This window comes from Suricata suricatta, chromosome 10, assembly GCF_006229205.1.
Source record: "Suricata suricatta isolate VVHF042 chromosome 10, meerkat_22Aug2017_6uvM2_HiC, whole genome shotgun sequence".
NCBI classification, from domain to species: domain Eukaryota; kingdom Metazoa; phylum Chordata; class Mammalia; order Carnivora; family Herpestidae; genus Suricata; species Suricata suricatta.
Genome location: NC_043709.1, coordinates 77107841 through 77128744, shown reverse-complemented (window position 1 = coordinate 77128744; position 20904 = coordinate 77107841). Strand labels below are relative to the sequence as shown.

The 20904-nt window shown below is 40.6% G+C and overlaps 1 protein-coding gene across 1 annotated transcript in view; it reads right to left on the bottom strand.

The window, feature by feature from the left end:
* TMTC1 (transmembrane O-mannosyltransferase targeting cadherins 1) overlaps positions 1–20904 on the bottom strand; it is a gene marked incomplete at its 5' end in the record, with an annotated part of 270826 nt that overhangs the window by 44530 nt on the left and 205392 nt on the right. Inside the window, 1 exon segment of the mRNA XM_029955518.1 lies at positions 10012–10155. Coding sequence (XP_029811378.1) covers positions 10012–10155 — 144 coding nt within the window.

Sequence of the window (20904 nt, the reverse complement as noted above, 5' to 3'; positions counted from 1 at the left end):
CTGCAGTGAAGAGATCAAAAGCTTGGAGTCCTAGTTACAACCACAGATTCTTGCAGCTCGAGAGATTTATGGGATTGTCTGGCCCCATCCCTTCTTTCAAAAAGGAGGAGACTGATTCTCAAGAGGTGGAATATTGCCCAAAGCTGTTCAACTGCAGGGGTAGAAAATACATTATCTACTTCTGATTCATTATTAATTTTATACCAAGAAGCTGAGCTTCAAATTGGAAGTGGGAAATTATGTCCCTGGGCTAATAATTAGTAATAGCTAAAACTTATTTCATCTTCATGGGGGTCTAGGTCCTATGTTAAGTACTTATATGCATTCCCATGTTTGGTACTCATGAAAACAAGTTACAGTATTATTTCTACTTTGTAAGTAATTAAGGTAGTGAAAAATAAAACTGTTTCCCCAAGGTCACACACTACGCCATGGTGTATGGATCCAAACTCACTAAGTTGTTCTCCAGCTCCTGGTCCTGAGGAGAGACGCAGGGACAGTATGACAGATGTGACAGAAAGTGCTGGCTATCTGAGTTCCCACTTCACAGAGCTCACTGCTTGCAACCCTGGCTGCCTGGTTCTGTCTGTAATGGAAGAGTGATAGTGGCTGTCCCCTGCCCGCCCTGAGTGGGCGGGAGTGTGAGGCCCGAGGGAGTGCTTAGTAACTCATCATTCAAGGGTCAGTTATTGGCGTGTTAGTCACCTGTTGGAGGAGAGGTGGCAGAAAGGTTGAGGGCAGAGAGCCCTGCAATGCTGCCTGGCAGACAGGTGGCACCACATGAAAACAGCAGGCTGGGTCCTCGAGGGAGGGGACATGAGAGGAAGACTATAAGGCAAGCTTCATGCCCCCATGGTGCTTCCTGGCATAATAACCCCTTGGCCCACAGGGGAGTGTGGGCCAGGTAACCTAGAACACATGCCTATTCCTCTTTCTGCCCTTCGTGTTTTCCCTCCTGGTCTACTCTGGGCTAAAGATAGATTTGAAAGTCTTTTGATGATCTTTAACAACTCATATTCTAAATTTAGCCTCTCTGTCAGGATAAAATTGATCTACTGGATTTAAAATAAAAAATCAAGATCCTTGGTCCCCTAAGATAATGCAAGCAAGAAGAAGTTTCCAGTGGTTATCCTCCTTCCTCTTTACTGAAAGGTTGTTTTTTTTTTAACTTTTAAAAAATGTTTATACATTTTTGGAAAGAGAAAGAGAAAGACTGAGTGCAAGTTGGGGAGGGGCAGAGAGAGAGGAAGACACAGAATCTGAAGCAGGTTCCAGGCTCTGAGCTGTCAGCATAGAGCCCAATGCAGGGCTTAAACCCACAAACCGTGAGATCATGACCTGAGCCGAAGTCAGACACTTAACCGACTGAGCCATCCGGGTGCCCCTGAGTTTTTATTTTAATTCCAGTTAGTTAACATACAGTGTCATATTGGCTTCAGGTGTACAGTGCAGTGATTCATCACTTCTTTATTCATTTCTTTTATTCTTATTATTGACTTGTACCGTCCTTAAGCTACATCTCCAGTGAAGAGTTGCTCCGAGTCCACACCTGGCACAGGATCTTGAGACCAGACTGCCGATGGAGACAGGGAAGTTTGTGAAGCTTAATGGTGGGGGGATAATTTTCAGGACAGGGGAGACCACTGGATACTCTAGCACTTGACAAAGCAGTCTGGCATGTTTAGTTATCCCCTGTCAGAAATATTTATGCAGGGAGAGAAAAAACATTCCAATTCTTTCAAGAGAATGTAAATGAAGCCAGGGGTCCCATAAAACTGGCGCTCCCTCACGGTGCCTCCTGCACAGACTGTCTCCTGGCCTCACCAGTGTTCACTGCAGCCATTACAGCAAAGAAAGGATTGAGGAAAGGGACCCTTTCTGCAAACCATACTGTGGGTTTAAAACAACTCACTCATGCTCAATTTATTTAGCAATCCCAGCATGAATGAGTAGAGCTTTGGTAGGGAAGAGATACTTACAAAAATATTTTAACAATTAGCAATCTGTTTATATACAAATAACTTTCAAATCTCGAGGAAATAGGTAAACATTCTCATTTATCCAGTTTTGTGCAAACACTGAACGGAAGATAAAAATGCAAATGAAACCATATTTTAGATACACTAGAAGTTTCCACGTTAAAACCTCTGTGATATTGCCTCACATGAAGTTCACAAGCTTGTATTTCACATTTGTTGACAAGTGGCCAGTGCAGCTGTGCATCGCGGCTCACACAGCATGGGCGAGTGGTAGGAAAGATGGACAGAAGTTGCAGCATTTATGGAAAGTCCTAAATGCTAAGACATTTGGACTCTGTGTGTATGTAATGGGCAATCAGTGAACCTCTCAGGCGCCCCTCAATTTATAGGGAAGGTGGGAGAAGAGCAGATGTTAGAAATAGAAGGAAAAAACAATGTGTTATGATACGTGCGATGAAATAGAGCTTTAAAACAGGAGGAGGCCAACAGTGTCATATTCTTCACTTCAGAGACATCAGGGGAATGAGAGTTGAACAGACAGGTGAAGAGGAAGGATAAAGCAGCAAATGCTAACCATTCTTGCTAATTGGACAAGAAAAATTTCAAAAGGAGTTAGGAGAACAGCTTGAGGGAATGGCTGAACTGAGAAAGATTCTCTAGGGGAACCTGGTGTTGGGGGCGGATACAGACATTTCTGGAATGGGAAAAATCTGAAGACCTAAGAGACAGGCCACAATAACGAGTGGGGGAAGGGCAAAGAAATAAGATCAAGAACACATGTGGATTTTACACTAATGCCTGCTAAAGACTAAAATAAAAGAGACTGACAATTCCAAATGTTAGGGTATGAAGTGCATGGATCTCTTACCATTGTTGATAGGAGTGCAAGTGGTACAATTACTCTGAAGAACAGTTTGGCAGTTTCTTAAAACGTTAAAGATACATTTATCCACAATTCTCCTCCTAGACATTTACCCATGAAAAATGAACGTGCAAGCCTGGGACCTGAATAGTCATAACATGAATATTCATCATCACTCAAACCTGCAAACAGACCAAGTATTCACCCACAAGAAAATGGATAAACAAAATTACAGTATATTTACATGATGGAATACTACTCAGCAATAAAAAATGTAACATAGAACCACATGAATAAGACTCAAAATACTATGCTGAGTAAAAATATCCAGATGCCAGAAAGTACATATGAATGATTAACTTTCAATGAAGCTCTATAAGAGGCTAACCTAATTTATGGTGAAAAGAATCAGAATGATCGCCTTGAGCAGGGAGAAATCACTGGAAATAGGCATGAGGGGTCTTTCTGGAGTGATGGAAATGTTCTATGTTATCTTGAATATAAGAGTATATAGAATTGTCAAAACATAGATTGGTGAATTTTTTCCATGGTAATTATGCCTCCACCTGAAAGAATCCAAATACACAACACATAAACGCAGTGTAAGCACTAGTTGACATGATGTAGGCAATGGCAAGACAATGTTTCCTCCCATGGAAGACCAATCAAAGAGAGAGGCTGTGAACATGCAGGGAATTCTGAGGGAAGAAGGAAAGCTGAAAAAATTGACCCTGAATGACTTGAATGTTCTTAGTAAAAGTAAGGGAAGATATGATCTTCTGGGTGTGTTTGTGAACACTGAGGAGCGGAAGAAGGATGCATGTATTAGGAAAAGGAAAACAATTGGGAGATATTATAAATCATAAGGGGTGACTCTCTAGCAGCTTTAACTCCTGACCCTGTTAGGTTTCACAATGCTCTCTTCAGAGTTTTGTTAGGGTCCCAAGTCAACTCAGATTTGTTTTTCATCCCTAACGCTTGACAGATTACATGATGGTCTAGAGCATACATTCCTGACAGAGGTGAAAATTGCTTCTTAGATTGGAGGTAGCGAAATGAAAATAATATTAGATTACATATAAAAAATAAAATTAGATAGGATAATGGTTTGTAGTCTCCCAAAGCTCAACCCTACCCAACAAATCTTATTCTTGAGTATTTATTAGGGCTGGAGGTAATTAAGAAAAAATGCTTAAAAAGGCTCCTAGGGCGAGGGTAGGGGGCTAATAATGAAAAGGAGTTGAGAAATACTGTTCTAAGGAAAGCAAAATGCAGGCAATGGGGTACACTGAGTTGGGGGCCTGGTCTGGTAAGTAAATGGATAGTCAAGGTGTGGAAGAGTCTATGTTGAGGTCACATGCATGATTGAAATTGATACATTAGAGATGGGATTATAAATTATGAGTATGAAAATTAGAGAGAACAGAGGCTCCTGGGTGGATCAGTTAGTTAAGTGTCCGACTTCGGCCCAGGTCATGATCTCCTGGTTCACAAGTTCGAGCTGTGGGCCAGGCCGTGTATTGACAGTTCAGAGCCTGGAGCCTGCTTCAGATTCTGTGTCTCCCTCTCTCTCTGCCCCTCCCTTGCTTGTTCATTCTCTCTCTCTCTCTCTCCCTTGCTCCCCCCTCTCTCAAAAATAAACATTAGTAAAATTTTGAAAACATTAAATAAAAATAAAAAAATAAAAATCAGAGAGAACAGAGACCGTAATAGTAGAGAAGAGCTAGAATGTGGCAGATCACAATCATGATCCTATCAAAAGGTCAGTAGGAATGGCAGAGGGTGAAAGGAAGTGAGGGAAGAAGTAAGAGGTTAAGGTCAAAGAGAAACATCAGAACAGACAGAATAAAAAGGTCTGTGTAAAAAGCCAATGGCATGGCCATGTGGGTGGGTGCCCAAGGGAGAGCAGAAGCAGAGGGTCCAGGGGTGAAGCTGGCAGAGGAACTGGGTGACTGACTAAGCTGGGGAGGGGCTGTAGCGGGATTGCACCTAAATAAGGGTAGAAGTACCTTGAATACCAACAGGTTACCGTAGCAGTGGGGCCAAGGAGTGGGATTTCACTCCAAGTGAGGGGTACAGAACTTGCCCACCCGAAGTCCACACCCTAATGTGGAAAGAACTCCAAAAGCTTTTCTTTATCCAGTGGGCTGGCATTTTGAATTCTCTGAGGCTTCAGTTGAAAAGGAGAGAACTACCATCTTGAATGTATCAATTCCTTTGTATAAAATAAAAGGTGGTATAGCTAGGACAAAGCTATAAAGAAATTTATCCCAAACATTTAAATTTATTCAGAGATAATGGTCACCCTTCTTTCTGTGTCCTTTTATTCTTCAGAATTTAATTCTTTAAAGGACCAGACTAAAGAAAATCAAGTGTATTTTTTTCCAAATTCAACTTCTACATGGTTCAATTATTGGATATTCCATTTTACTTTCTTCTAAATTTTGATCATGGTATTTATTATAATGCCCATATAACACCCATATCCTCTCATGTGCATAGAAGGTAGTTTTGGCAAAGAGGGAGGTTTGCTGTATAATTCTTTAATAGGGCCCTTTCATACTCTGTTTCAGTAACCAACACGAGCAGCTATTTTCCCCAAGCAGTCACAAAAATATTTTCCTATGCCCTGAATTGAAATATTTGATTATATTCTCTTGAGCCATCAGGACTTCTGCTCTTTTCATCCATGAAAAGTTTATGCAAATCTTGCCTATTTCCTTTTAAGTTTTAGGTTTCAAGCAAAGCCAACAATAATTAATATAAATTAAGAATGGCGGCAAGGATAGCGGTTCCTTATCACTTCGTCACACTGTGAATATGCTGCACAGAATCATAATAGATTAGCTTCAAAGTCCAGTGAAATAAATGGTCATGAAAGAGGCCAAATACATTTGGTAAGCACTCCCTGAAATCTGTTGCTATGAACAGGTCTAAAGCTGTAGGTCATATAATTCCAAGAATTCAAATGAAATTTGTCCTCAGTGCCATAAGATTTCTGGGATGGTCTGACAGAATCACATTTTATTTAGAGCTTCTGGCCTGGACAAAGACTTAATTTCTCTCAAAGTCAAAGTCATTAATAAAGGTCTGTGCTGTGCAGTTCAGCAGCCACTAACCACATGTGGTTACTGACCACGTGAAATATGGCTAGTCTGAGACAGACTGAAAGTATGAAACATATACTCAGTTTCAAAGATTAATTATAACAAAAATACATACTAGCTCAGTAATATTTTTACATGTTCAACTTTAAAATTAATTTTTAATACTAATTACATGCTAGAATGATAATATTTTGGATATACTAGGGTTAAATAGAATACATTATTATAATTAATTCCACCTTTTTAATGTTTTGAAATGTGGCTTGAAAATTTTAAGTTACAGACCCTGGCTCTCATTACATGCCCACCGGGCGACGCGGCGACGCGGCTCTAGGCTGTGTCGCAGTTTCGAGGCGAGCCACAAGGAGGCAGTCGAGTGTGGCCAGGCAGAGTTAGGTTCAATTCCCAGGCCTTGTCTTTCTTCACTAAGGGACCTTGGCACATGACTTCTCCAAGCCCTAGTTTCTTTTTTTATAAGACAGGAATGATGACAGTGCCCTGTTCTGAGGGCTGAGCAAATCTAACACTTGGGGCTAAATAGATGCCTGGGTTCTCAGAATGAGCAGTAAGTTCTAGATTACAAAAAAAGGGCACAATTAAAAAAAATTACCTGCCTGATAAGAAACAGACAGGGTGAAAATCTTAAGCAAATAGCCAAATGGGTCAAAGCAAACAAAATTTAAAGTAGTTTTTTTTTTCCCTTTTTTTGGTCTTTGATCCACTGCTAGTAGCTGACATATATTAAGGTAAGTGGAAATGAAACTCAGACTTAACTGAATATGGATTAGCTCTATTTTCTGGGTCACCTCTCTCTGCTACTGAGGGATATAATCTAAACAAATGTTACTGTTCCCCCTCAGCCCCCCAGTAGAACCCACGATGGGCCTTTCTCCCAGAAGGCAACCACATGCCGTTAAACAGCTGAATAGTAAGTAATTCTTGGATTGGAGAGGTATTCGGGCAGCATGGGTAAAGGGAAGTGAACAGAATAGGAATCCAAGGGCAGGATTCCGTCCTAGGTCTAACAAGGCCTAGGCTCTTGGTTTCTTGATCTGTAAAATGGGCATGCAGATGATAATACCCTCATAATAAAAATTAAATAATGCATATGAAAGCACTTATCTGTAAACTGGATAGTATTATATAAATGTTAACTATTAACATGATTTTATTCTACTGGATTGTAAAGATAATTTACATGGACATAGCCACTCTGTTCTCTGGTGTAAATCAAAAAAACAAAATGGTAACTTTGTACAAGGCACTCAACTTCTCAGGACCTTGGTTTCCTCTTCTTCCCTGTCTACTTTAAGGACATTCAAAAAAAAAAAAAAACGCACTCAGAAAACTATAGTCTTACACAAATGTAAAGTGTTGTCTTCGGTTTGGATAACTATCAAAAGTTGATTTTGACAAAATTTCTGACAGAGAGAAAAAATCTTATGCTCAGTATTCAGAAATCCCTCCTACTGTGAAAAGTAGCCATTGCCATGCTCCAAAAAACAATTCCTTATCCTTTTAACTCACAGATAGTCAATCAAGATAATAGTGGCAATAATACATGAATTGAAAAAGGAAGGTTAGAGTGCACATCTCTTGTTCAGGTCGTGGCAGGAGAGAATTTAAGGACTGTCTACCACTGTTTTCAAGTAGACGTCCATTCAGCACAATATTGTAACCATAACTGCAGGACATCATTCCTAACAAGGACTGTCATTAAAGCAGGCTCATTGGGGGAACAAATACTCATATGTGGTCTTTAAAACCGGTACCAGGTAATCCAGTTACCCCAAAGAACACTGACAGGACTTTATCTAGCCATTAAGTTACTTGGGCTTGAAGTTAGGACATAAAAAGACCCAACAATGACTTTAAAAAATGAGTCCTTAGAGCTTCACATAAAGAAGTAAGAGCTCATAAAAATAGCAGAGCAAAATAAAAGCACTCTATTGAACTGCAACTAGTTATCTGCAATAACAGAGAACTCATTTCCCCACATCTCTTAATTTGTTATTATTTTTAATGGGAGCTAACGGGTGATAAATTGGTTTTTCTGTCACAGTGTGTACCACTTCATCCTTAGTTGTTTTTCATCATTCTCAGTTTGTATCAAATTGTAACAATAAAGTATCTAATTTGAAAAATTAAGTTTAATTTGGTTTTTGCTGATTTATCATTTTATTTCTTTCACTTTAAGTGTAGTTTCCTCACACTCATTTTTATATAGTATTCCTTGATTTTGTACTCCTGTACAAGGATAAAGCCATTTTGAAACATAAAACTTCAGATTCAGGGGGAGCCTGGGTGGCTCAGTCAGTTAAGCATCTGGCTCTTGATTCCAGCTCAGGTCCTGATCTCCTGGTTTGTGAGTTCAAGCCCTGCATTGGGCTCTGTGCTGACAGTAGAGAGCCTTCTTGGGACTCTCTCCTACCCTCTTCTCTCTGCCTTTTCTCTCTCAAAATAAATAAATAAATATACTTAAAAAAAAAAAAAAACCTTCAGATTCAGGATGGCACCTATTACTTCATACCATATTAGACTGTTCTGTGATTAATCCACCCAATGCTTCTGTCCAAATCAGATTAGATAAAAACACACGTTGGGGTGCCTGGGGAGCTCAGTCGGTTAAGCGTCCGGCTTCGGCTCAGGTCATGATCTCACGGTTCGTGGGTTCAAGCCCCACGTTCAGGCTCTGTGCTGACAGCTAGCTCAGAGTCTGGAGCCTGCTTTGTATTCTGTATCTCCCTTTCTCTCTGACCCTCCCCTGCTTGAGCTCTCTCTGTCTCTCAAAAATAAATAATAAACATTAAAAAATTAAAAATAAACCCACATTAACATTAGGAGAAACCCACATGCATTAGGAGAAAGGACTATACATAAATCTATATATGTAAAATTAAGAGTAAACAAGAAGGTGAGGAAGCTGCATCATACTGAGTTACTGAGATAATTAAGACAATCCTGTTGTGGCACCTGAGTGGCACCTTGGTTTCAGCTCAGGTCATGAACTCACAGCTCATGAGTCCGAGCCCTGCATCCAGCTCTGAGCTAACAGTGCAGAGCCCACTTGGGATTTTTCTCTCTTTCTCTCCATCTCTCTCTCTCTCTCTCAAAAATAAACAAATAAACATAAAATAAAAAAGACAATCCGGTTAGGGACAGGCTAAAAGAACAAAGCAATCCATTAGCTTTAAAGGTACCAGATGAGTGCTCTAGAAATTTAGAGATATGGAAACCAATTCAGTAAGTGTATAGATGGTCAGCACCCTTCTGAGCATCACTACGATCTCATTCCACACATGTCCACCCTGTTTCCCCTTCTGATGTACCATCACCAACATACCGAGACTTTGTGTTAGTAAATATACAAGAAGCAAAAATACCCCTGTGTGCTTTAGTCTTCAGTGACACTAATGCACTATCAGCCTTTTTACAGGGCAGTGACTATACTCGGTGGCTGGTGACTGTGTCAGGCAGGCCTTCCCAAGAGCAAGCGTTGCCATCACTAAGTCCAGGCAGGCCTCACTTTCTTACTGCTAGTCTGCACTGGACACCAGCTGTGGTCTGTCAGCTGGTTACAGCTTTAGAGCACGCTGCTCTTTGGGGACAAGTACTTTGACAAAGTATACTCATGGAATACCTGGGAAATGCCTTACCAAAAAAAAAAAAAAAATGGGAAGTGTTGTACTCCATCTTGCCTTCTTGAAGATGCGTGAGGCATTTAGGATATTAAAGGTTCTTTCAGGAAGGGAGTTACCCTTGTCTAACTCGGTGCGTCCTAAGTTTATCTGACCAAGTAACCCTTCCCTGTTCCCACCCCTTCACAGACAATCTGTGAACCTCTCTCGGAACTAACATGTCCAGAGAGACACTCTGGGAAATACTCTTTTTACTGATAAGAAATAGAATTAATTCAGATGACTATGACCTCTACTCAAAGCTCAAAAACGCTCATTATCCCACTATCGGAAGAGGAGACTGAAGGACGACCGAGTGAGCATCGAGAAGAAAGGGGTTCCTAAAATGGCAAGAGCGTCTGATCGAAGCTCTACCTTGCACTTACTTGAGGAGATTCCCGAGGTTGAAAAGAGCCCGGCTGTGCTGTGGGCTCAGCTGGAGGGCCCTCTGATAGTATATCCTGGCCTCTGCTGTGTCTCTTGTCAGCGTCCCGAGGTTGTTCAGCGCACTGGCGTGGCGAGGATACAACCTGAAGAATTAGAAATATTAAGCCATGATTGTTTGGAAACTCCTAAGGTGGGCACAATTTGCTTCTTTCTTACCCTCCCTCCTCCACCTTAGGAATGCCACAACCTAAACAAAACACTGAATTCTTTATTTTATTTTTTTTAATGTTTATTTATTTTTGAGACAGAGCTTGAGTGGGAGAGGGACAGAGAGAGAAGGAGACAAAGAATCCAAAGCAGGCTCCAGGCTCTGAGCTGTCAGTATAGCGCCTGACGTGGAGCTCAAACTCATAGACCACGAGATCATGACCTGAGCTAAAGTCAGCCGCTTAACCAACTGAGCTACCCAGCCGCCCCTGAATTCTTTATTTTAATGGGTTGTCCATGTGAAATCTTAATGGTTAACTATGTATGCAGCTGCAGGCATATAAATGTGGCTGAGAAGCACATATTTGACAGTTATAGGTATATGTAAATAACTCCCAAATGATGCAGAAATAAACACTATATAAATCTATCAGGGTTAACCAAATTTTAGTCCTTTGGATCCTACAATTAATTTCAATTTGCTTTGACAGAAAACCCTCATTGCCTCCCTGCTTCTGAGTTTCTGGGCTAGGAGGACTGCTGACCAGCTGCCCATAGAGTGCCCACTGTGTGCACAAGATGCTGGCGGTTCTTTGGATGAGGCGTCCTCGTGAACATATTTGGATGGGAAGATCAGTCAGATTGCCATTATTGGGAAAGGGTAATACACACTGTCTTCCCATAAAAATGAACGTTACCCCCAAATGGCATTCCATCTTGGCTCTCTTTTTCCATTCTTTCTCATTTCTCTCCTCCTATTATAATTCGGTGCCAACAGGCCTGATAGAGTTCTCAGAATGAAAATCCTGACAAACACTTTCAAAAAAATTAAGTAATGCATAATGAATGCAAAATAGCATTCCCAATATTCAAAGCAAATGTAAAGGAGAACTGGGGATACATCAGTAAGCCAAATTTATGCTGATTAAGGAAGGAAGGGAATCAATTTACTTCCTTAACTCAAAACCATAAAGAAGGCAAATCTGTACAGCTACATAGTTGAGTTGTTTTTGCTATATTTAGAACAGAATGTTTAGCAGACTAGGAAGTTCACTCCATCTCTGTCACCTGGAGTACTCAGAATAGGCCCATGAAGCTGCCTCTTAATGGAGAAAAGCTAAGATAATACCCAAGAAATAAAAATAGGATGTGTACTTGTCAAGTCTCTTGACAATCAAGTGACACGCTTGCCCCTTCCGACTCTGTTCCACACCTTCTAAGATCAATTATACTTGGGAGCAGGAGGGGGTCCTATTTAAAAGGCTGACAAGACAAGTCTCATGGTTTGTCTTTTTAAAGTTTTGCTTAGCTCAAAGTTATCTAGGTTTATTTGACCATGTAATCCTTCCCTGCTCCCTTCTAGAGCAGCAATGAACATAATGAACATCTTCAGAAGTAGTATTTTCAGGAAGACATTACGGGTAATGCTCCTCATGACTGACAAGGACTCTCTTCAGAGACATGTTATGTCCTCCTAAAGCTTGAAAGCCCTAATTACTCCCAGTGGCCGCAGAGGCTGCTGGGGAGAGAGATATTATGAGAGGAACCTGGGGGAAGGAAACACACTGGGCCAGCACCTGGCACTGTCATCTGCTTCTCTCTGGTCACCTTTACTCCGGCAAAGATGACCTGAGGTCCTTGGTGGTAGCCCCACACCCTGAGCCTCACAGTCCTGATGGATGGCAAGCCCTTGGCTCTTTCTCTCTGAGATGCCACTATGGGACATCAGAGCTATGATGAGAGACCAAATGCTCTTGTATGTGTTCATTCACCTCCTGAGAAGCTTACGTCTAAATGATTTTGGAAGTGGTTACAGAGATGAATATTACTGCCAGGACCAAATTCTTCTAAAGGAATTTTTTTTCCTTTTGTGTGTGTGTGTGTGTGTGTGTGTGTGTGTGTGTGTGTATGCAGGTGAAGATGTTGAGCAAAGCTCTCTGACTTCCCAAGGATTTAAGGGATGTCCAATGAACACAGAGTTCTCATTTCCCTGGTGACCAGCTGTAATAGAAAGCTTCCCGGGGACATGTGTCTTAAAACTTGATCTTTTCCTTGATTCTTTGGGCTTGGGAGCCCTCGAAATAAATATGTGAGGTGAAACCATTATCTATGGGAAAGGACAGTCCAAATTCAGTAAGCCCTCCCACATAGGCTGACCCACCTCTGCAGCACCCATCTGCACTGTCAGGCAACTGCTCCTGGCGCGGCTCTCAGCCCACTTTCTCAAACTTTATGTTCCCTCAAGATCCACTGTCACTTAAATGAACAGTCATAGACTTTGAATTTCACTGAGTACAATTATGTTTCTCTCACTCTCTTTTTCAAATCAGAAACTGAAGATAAATCCACACCAAACTCTCAAAAACAAAAATCATCAGTGAGAAGGAAAGCAGAAAAACAGATATAAGCACTATGAGGGAAAAGGCCTTTAGTATGGCCTGTGCTTCAAGAACCTGTTTGCAACTGCAGACCCATGAAGCTCAGGACAGGGATTTGTGGCCAACCAGCCAGGGAAGAGGCTCTGTGTTAACAAAGAGTCCAATCCATCAAGGAAGGGGATCTCTGGCATCTACAATGGCCTAGTTAATCTAGTTAATCTCATGGCCCTCCCCTTGAAAAATGTGCAATATTGTTTATTCCTAACAGTAAGGGTCTGCGGGCAATATCCTCTCTTCCTGGGTATTCAATTAGGGTCACCTAATCACAAGCAAGCATTGCATTATTTATAAAACAAAGCTGAATTTCATTAAAAGGATTCTTCAATAACCAGGTCAGGAAAAAATACCACTCCTTAGTTTGAGTCTTAGATAGACGTAATTATTTTCTTCAAACACATACTCTTTTCTTATTTACTAAAGACCTATGGAAGGACAAGAGTTATTTTGTACTTTTACTCTCTAAATAAACTTGTGTTTGAATTAGCTTGGGTCTAATTTTGTACTGAGGGCTTCAGGAGGTGAATTTTATGCTGGAAAAATGAACAATTTAAGAGGTGTTTATGTTGCTACATCAATTGTCAGAATAAATTTGGCTCATCTTGACTTTGACTTCTACAGGTATGTTTTACAAAAGTTCTGTTAGTTATTGATTATTCCCTTCCTCATCTAAAAAATCTCAGCAAAAGCTTCACTGAACTAGAGTGGAGTAGTGATTTTCAAACCTATTTTCTTTCACATTCTAGTACCTGTATTTTTTTTAAATTTAAATCCAAGTTAGTTAACATACAGTGTAATAATGGTTTCAGAACTAGAATTTAGTGATTCATCACTTACATATGACACCCAGTGCTCATCCCAATGAGTGCCCTCCTTAATGCCTATTACCCATTTAGCCCATCCCCACCCACCTCCCCTCTAGCAACCCTCATTTTGTTCTCCTTCCTTCCTTCCTTCCTTTCTTTTTTCCAGGAATAGAATTCAGTGATTCATCACTTACATATAACACCCAGTACCCATCCCAACCAGTGTCCTCCTTAATGCCCATCAACCTTTAGCACTCCCCCCACCAACACCCTTCCAGCAACCTTCATTTGTTCTCCATATTTAAGAGTCTCTCATGGTTTGTCTGCCTCTCTGTTTTTATATTATGTTTGCTTCCCTTCCCCCATGTTCATCTGTTTGGTATCTCAAATTCTACTTGAGTGAAATCATACAATATTTGTCTTTCTCTGACTTATTTCGCTTAACACCATACATTCTAGTTCCATCCCATGCTGTTGCAAATGGCAAGATTTCATCCTTTTTGGTAGCTGAGTAATATTCCATTGAATATATATACCACATCTTCTTTATTCATTCATCTGTTTATGGACATTTGGGCTCTTTCCATACTTTGGTTATTGTTGATAGTGCTGCTATAAACATTGGGGTGTATGTGTCCCTTCGACACAGCATTTTTGTATCATTTGGATAAATACTTAGTAGTACAATCGCTGGGTCGTAGGGCAGTTCTATTTTTAATTTTGTGAGGATCTTCCATACTGTTTTCCAGAGTGGCTGCAACAGTTTGCATTCCCACCAGTAGGGCAAAAGGGTTCTTCTTTCTCCTCATCCTTGCCAACATCTGTTGTTGCCTGAGTTGTTAATGTTAGCCATTCTAACAGGTGTGAAGTGGTATTCTCATTGTGGTTTTGATTTGTATTTCTCTGACGATGAATGATATTGAACATTTTATCATGTGTCTGTAAGCCATCTGTATGTCTTCTTTGGAAAAGTGTCTATTCATGCCTTTTGCTCATTTCTTCACTGGATTATTTGTTTTTAAGGTGTTGGGTTTGATAAGTTCTTGATAGATTTTGGATACTAACCATTTATCTGACATGTCATTTGCAAATATCTTCTCTCATTCCATCAGTTGCCTTTTAGTTTTGCTGATTGTTTCCTTCACGGTGTAGCATTTTTTTTTATCTTGATGAGGTCTCAATAGTTCATATTATATTTTGTTTCCCTTGCCTTCAGAGACATGTCAAGTAAGAAGTTGCTGTGGCTGAAGTCAAAGAGGTTGTTGCCTGCTTTACCCTCAAAGATTTTGATGGTTTCCTGTGTACATTTCAGTCTTTCATCTATTTTGAGTTTATTTTTGTGTATGGTGTAAGAAAGTGGTCCAGGTTCATTCTTCAGAATATTATTGTACAGTTTTCCCAGCACCATTTGCTAAAGAGACTTTTTCCCTTGGATATTCTTTCCTGCTTTGTCAAAGATGAGTTGGCCATATGTTTGTGAGTCCATTTCTGGGTTCCATTGATCTATGTGTCTATTTTTGTGCCAGTACCATATTGTCTTGATGATTACAGCTTTGTAATATAGCTTGAAGTCTGGAATTGTCATGCCTCCTGTTTTGGTTTTCTTTTTCAGGATTGCTTTGGCTATTTGGGTCTTTTCTGGTTCCATACAGATTTTAGGATTGTTGTTCTAGCTTTGTGAAGAATGCTGGTGCTATTTTGATAGGGATTGCCATTCTCCATACTTAAGAGTCTCTTATGATTTGTCTTCCCTTCCCCTAGGTTCATTTCTTTTGTATCTTAAATTTCACATATGAGTGAAATCAGATGATATTTATCTTTATCTGACTGATTTATTTCCTTAGCATGGTGAACTCTAGTTCCCTTCACAGTTTTTCAAATGGCTAGATTTCATTCTTTTTGGTTGCCAGTAATATTCCATCATATATATATGTGTGTATATATATATATACACCACATTTTCTTTACCCATTCGTCAGTGGGTAGATATTTGGGCTCAAACCTATTTTTTTTTAAGACTGGTGTGAACAGCTCCTCGATTTTCTTTTTCATAGTCTTACTCAACATTTGTGTTCTTTATGGGGGCTCTCTTGCTATTCTTAATTATTATCATTTTATTTCAGTGACTTAAATTCTTAAACATTTATGAAAGAGAAAATATGGTATATTGTCAAGTAGTTCCAGGGTATAAGGAAGCTTATTTTTCTCTTTAAAAATGAAATCTAAACATAGAGTTCTATGAACTCAAATTTTTTCAAGTATTAGATAATTTGTCTTCTTTTTTGTTAATGTTTACTTGTTTAAGAGAGAGAGATAGTATGAACAGGGTAGTGACAGAGAGAAAGAGGGAGAGAGAGAGAATCTAAAGCAGGTTCTGTGCTGTGAGTACAGAGCCTGATGTGGGGCTTGATCCCAAGAACTGTGAGATCATGAGCTGAGCCAAAACTAAGAGTCAGACAATCAACTGACCGAGCCACCCAGGTACCCCTGGATAATTTATATTCATGATAAGTACACATCCATTTGAGCATTTAAGGGGCCCTTAGTTTTTATCTAGTAGTGTTTCCCGTAGCAGGACTGATAAAGTCTGTAGTCGAGGATATATTACTCCCCTCCACTCCCAGTCACCTTAGTTCTGCGAACCAACACTGACAACATCACTGGAAGGTAGGGGAGCAGAAACAAAAGAAAATGGGTCCAAAGGGGCCTGGGATGTATTAATGATACTTCACATTTTAGACTACTTTTTCTTTCATATTTCCTTTAAGACTCCTAATTCTTTAAGTAGAATTACTGTACTATTGTACAGATGAGGAAAGAAATTGAGTAGATAATAGATTATTTAAAAAACTCTCAGAAGTATGTGTTCTGTTCCTGTTCCTGTAAATCAATTTATTGTCCCAAAACATTATGAGTCATTTGATCTTCAGCATATAAATAAACTGCTACAAATTAGAGCTTCCATTTAGAATACTTTCTCCTCTTTTTCTTTGGCCAATCCATTCAACTATGATCTTATAGGAACTAGTTCTCAGTGACGAAAGTAGAATAAACTCAAAACTCAGGACACTTGGCTACTGAGATTCTTATGCACTGGAAAAATTTGTTACCCACTGCACAAAATAATCCTGGTACCTCAGAAAAGCACAGTATTAGAAAAAGCTATTCAGTGAGTCACATGATATATACACACTCTCTCATCTACTATTCTTAGCTTTAACCTCAAGGTCACTTGAAGATCCAGAGACATAAGATGTAAGTGACTAAAGTTTGGTTTTATATTTTCTTTCAGTCATTTACTTTGAATTTTGTACAATGTGTTCACAAGTTAAGGATGCTCTTAATTTTTCATTGTTTGATTACCTTATAAGGCATCTCACTGTGCAAGCAATATTGTATCACGTGCTCCAGTTTGCAATTTCCTTTTAGAATATACACACCCTGATTTATTTGTCTGATTTTCATTCCACACATTAATTTACTTGAGGTTAAGTATGCTAGGGTCAGATGTTTATTTTCTCTTTCCTGCTGAGAAAAAAAAATCCAAAAGAAAAACATGGGCGGGAAAAAAATTTAACCATAAAATTTGAATTTACTGGACTAAAGAAATGCCCAAAGTAAACTTTATTTCAGGAGTGAGCAGCATATTTTCAACCAAAAAAGTCTGGCATTTTTTTAGTGCTTTCCAGTTATAAGATTTGAATTATCATGTCACTAAAATGTACCGGGTAACACTGATTATTTATTGCTCTGCTTTTTCTCTTGTTTGAAATTGTCATTAATACCCAGCAAACAAGTCTTACCACTTTCTTTTTGCGCAATTTCAGATAACTTTGGAAAAAAAAAAACTTTACCTGCAATTTAGGGAAACTCTTTAAAAAGGGCCAACTAAATTATCTGACCTCTCACAATGGATGACTTCTCACAGTGATCCAGAAGAACCCCGCCCAGTTGATTTTCCGAGATAATTTAGAGTAGAACCCTGTTCTCTGATGCCCTCAGGAAATGAGTCATCTTAAGTGGCTGAATTTTCCTGATTCCTGACAATTTAACTCTGGAGGTTGGGAAATGTATTGAATTAAATACTTCTCTGCTTTTTGAAATAGAAAATGGTAAACATAATTTAATCTTTCTCAGAGGCTTTGGGTGATAGTGGTGAACTTTGGTTTTTGTGGCAGATGGGGGGGGAATTGCTTTGGTGGAGTAGAGAAAAAAATCACTGTATTTGGAGTCAGAAGCCATGTGTGACTTTCCAGCTGTGTGATTTTGAATTTATGTCTGTCCTTTAGTTGCTTTCTCTACAGCAGTAAGGTCTGTAACATACTGACCTTCCATGTGAAACATGAGATGACGGATATTTTCATACCCATCCTCATACCTGTTCCACGACAAACTATTAAGGTTTTGGGATCAGTTGCAGGACCTCCAGGTGGTTGTACTTTGCTGCCTCTACAGCCATAATGAACCCATGTCAGGCTCGGGCCGCCAGCTCTCCTTTTCTCACATGGATCTTCCATCCTCCAAAAAAAAATCATTCTCTCCACTGCTGTCAATGGCCTTCAACTTGCTCCCATCAGTCAGAATAACATGCGTTATTTCTTCATCACTAGTCCAGTGAACACTCAAGTCATCTTGTATCCATCTGTCTCTCCTATGCCGTGGGTTCTCAGATGTGAAGGACGTGTCCCTCTCTCCATTTTAAGAACATAGGAATGTTCTTTGGCAAACCTTCATTCCAAAGCCTGTCAATCTTTCATCATCTAAAGCAAATGATCTCCACCTGAGACATTTCCTCCAAGCCTTTCCGATAATGCCGAACACCAGGTGGAATTCCAGACATGTGCAATTTTAAAAGCTACACTGAGGGGTGTAAGGAGATTCAAATTCCTATGTGACAGGTCAACGTGTGCATGGAATCCTTACTGCAATAACTCTTCATGGTGTGACTAGCACTCTGGTGGTTATATCAACTTAGAAAAAGACAGTGGTGGGCAGGAAAAGTGTAGCCACATTCCTAATGGATAACTGCCAATGAAGAAGACTGTGAGGGACAGGGAGAGAAAAGGATGCATATCCTGATATCTACCTCAGGAACTGGCGGTCATCACTGGCAGGAACTAGGGGGTATTAAACAGCTTATGATACATGCAACAGCCCTGCATGACAGAGGAGTTCCATCTAAACTGTTGACGGCTCTCCGATTGAGAAACAGGGCTTGTTATTTCGGAGTGGTCCCCTCACTCGAAGGGAGCCTGTGATGTTTTATGCATTCTATTCCCTCAGTCTTTCTTTCAACAATCATTTATCGGGCGCTTACTGAGGGCTCACGGCAATAAAGAGAAAGCAGTCCTTGCTCTCAAGGAGGTTCTGTGGCAGAAGAGGGAGAGACAAGGGCGGCAACTTACTTTAGTGCATGATGGTCAGAGCACACAGGGCAGAAAGAGACAAGCAGAAGGAGGGGAGTATGAGAGACAGGAGCTCGGGGCAGGAGCCGTGGTAGTCACCAAGGTGTTGCCAGGGGAGATGATCCTTTACCAGAGGGGCGGGAAGAGTTAGGGGGAAGGGGAGGTGGGATACAAGTCGGAAGAGGAAAAAGTGTTGCTTCAGAGAGAGAATGCAAAACCAAACAGAACTCAGGAAACAAAAATTTTCCTCCGGCTTAAGCACAAACTAGAAAGGAGGGCAATATAAAGGAAAAGGAGCAAGTTTGGGACAGCAGGTGATAATGTGAGACTCAGGTGCAGAGAGGGTACTTTGTGAGAATGTTCAGGAATCAGATGGATAAATGGCTCCGACAGGGGAAAGCTATGTGGTAAAATTATAGATTTGAGAATTAATCAGCATATAGACACTAACTAAGGCCTTGGGAAAAAAGCAAAGCTCAAGAAGAGAAGGTGGCCTAGCAGAGGGGTCTGAGGACTCCTCCATTAATGGTTTGGAGAAGAGTCTAGATAAATAGAAGAAAAACCAAGACAGCATAGAAGTTGCAAAAGAATCTGCTCTACAGAAGAGAGAGCAGTCAACAAAATTAATGCTGCTGAGAGTCAAGTAATTTACTTATTTATTTTTAATGTTGTAGTTATTTATTTTGTGAGTGTGTGTGTATAAGAAAAAGAGAGAGAGAGAGTGAATGCGAGAGCATTAGCAGAAGAGGGGCAGAAAGAGGGAGACACAGAAGCGGGAGCAGGCTCCAGGCTCTGAGCCGTCAGCACAGAACTTGATGCGGGGCTTGAATGCACAAACCGTGAGATCATGACCTGAGTCATGGAAAGCTTAACTCATTCAGCCACGCTGGGGCCCTGAGAGACAAGTAACTGAATTCCCAGGCAGCGTCCTCCTCGGGTTACCGCCCGGGGGCAGCTGGTGTGTGGGAGGAAAGCAGCTGCAGGGGCGGAGAGGGGACCAACCCCAGCTGGAAGGAAAGCTGGAAGGAGATAAGGGAGAAGACACTTCCAGGAAACCTCACTGCTTGAAAGGTGGGAAGACACAGACTGAATGGCAGGCAGGGGGAACAGATGCAGAGGCTGGTTTGCATACTTATTTAAAGATGGCAGGGGCACCTGGATAGCTAGTCGGTTAAGCATCTGACTGGCTCAGCTCACGATTTTGTGGTTTGTGGGTTCAAGCCCCGCATCAGGCTCTGTGCTGACACCTCGGAGCCTGGAGCCTGCTCCAGATTCTGTGTCTCCCTCTCTCTTTGCCCCACTTATACACTATCATTGTCTCTCTTTCAAAAATAAATATTTTTAAAAAATTTTAAAAAGATGGCAGACACCTGAGAATGTTTAAGTATTAATGGAAAAGTGCCCAGAGAAGGGGAGAAAGCAAAGGCTTTAAAGGAAGGGTTTGGAACGAATTCTCTGTGGAGGTGGAAATGATGCATTCCTGAGCACAGCGGTCCACCTCAGAGGAGATGTACCAGGAGGGCAGGTAACAGGAGAGGAGCAGGCAAGATGGGCTTGGTGGAGATTAAATTTATGTTCTGTAGAAGCAACTAAAGATCTCCTTTAGATGGTTTTTAGTTTTTACACTGTACTTCAGTTACCATTTTATAAAAGTTTTTAATTTATTTATTTTGATGGGAGGGAAGGGCAGGGAGAGAGAGGGAGAGAGAGAGAGAATACCAAGCAGGCTCTGCACTGATAGTGAGATCATGACCTGAGCTGAGGTCAAGAGTCAGATGCTTAACCAACTGAGCCACCCAGGCACCCCCTCAGTTATCATTTTTAGAAACTTCAGGTAATTCGCAGTCATAAAAAAAAAAAAAGAGGCCATAGAAAGATGTTTACGTGCAGCATTCATCCATCCAACACACACTGCGTAAGAGCCATGTTCCTGGCATTGTTCTCCAGGTTGGGGGAAAGGACACAAACTTTACTCTCGTGGGGCTTTCCTTCTAGTGGTGGGAGACGGACAACTAACGAAAGGACGGGTAGGTTGTAGG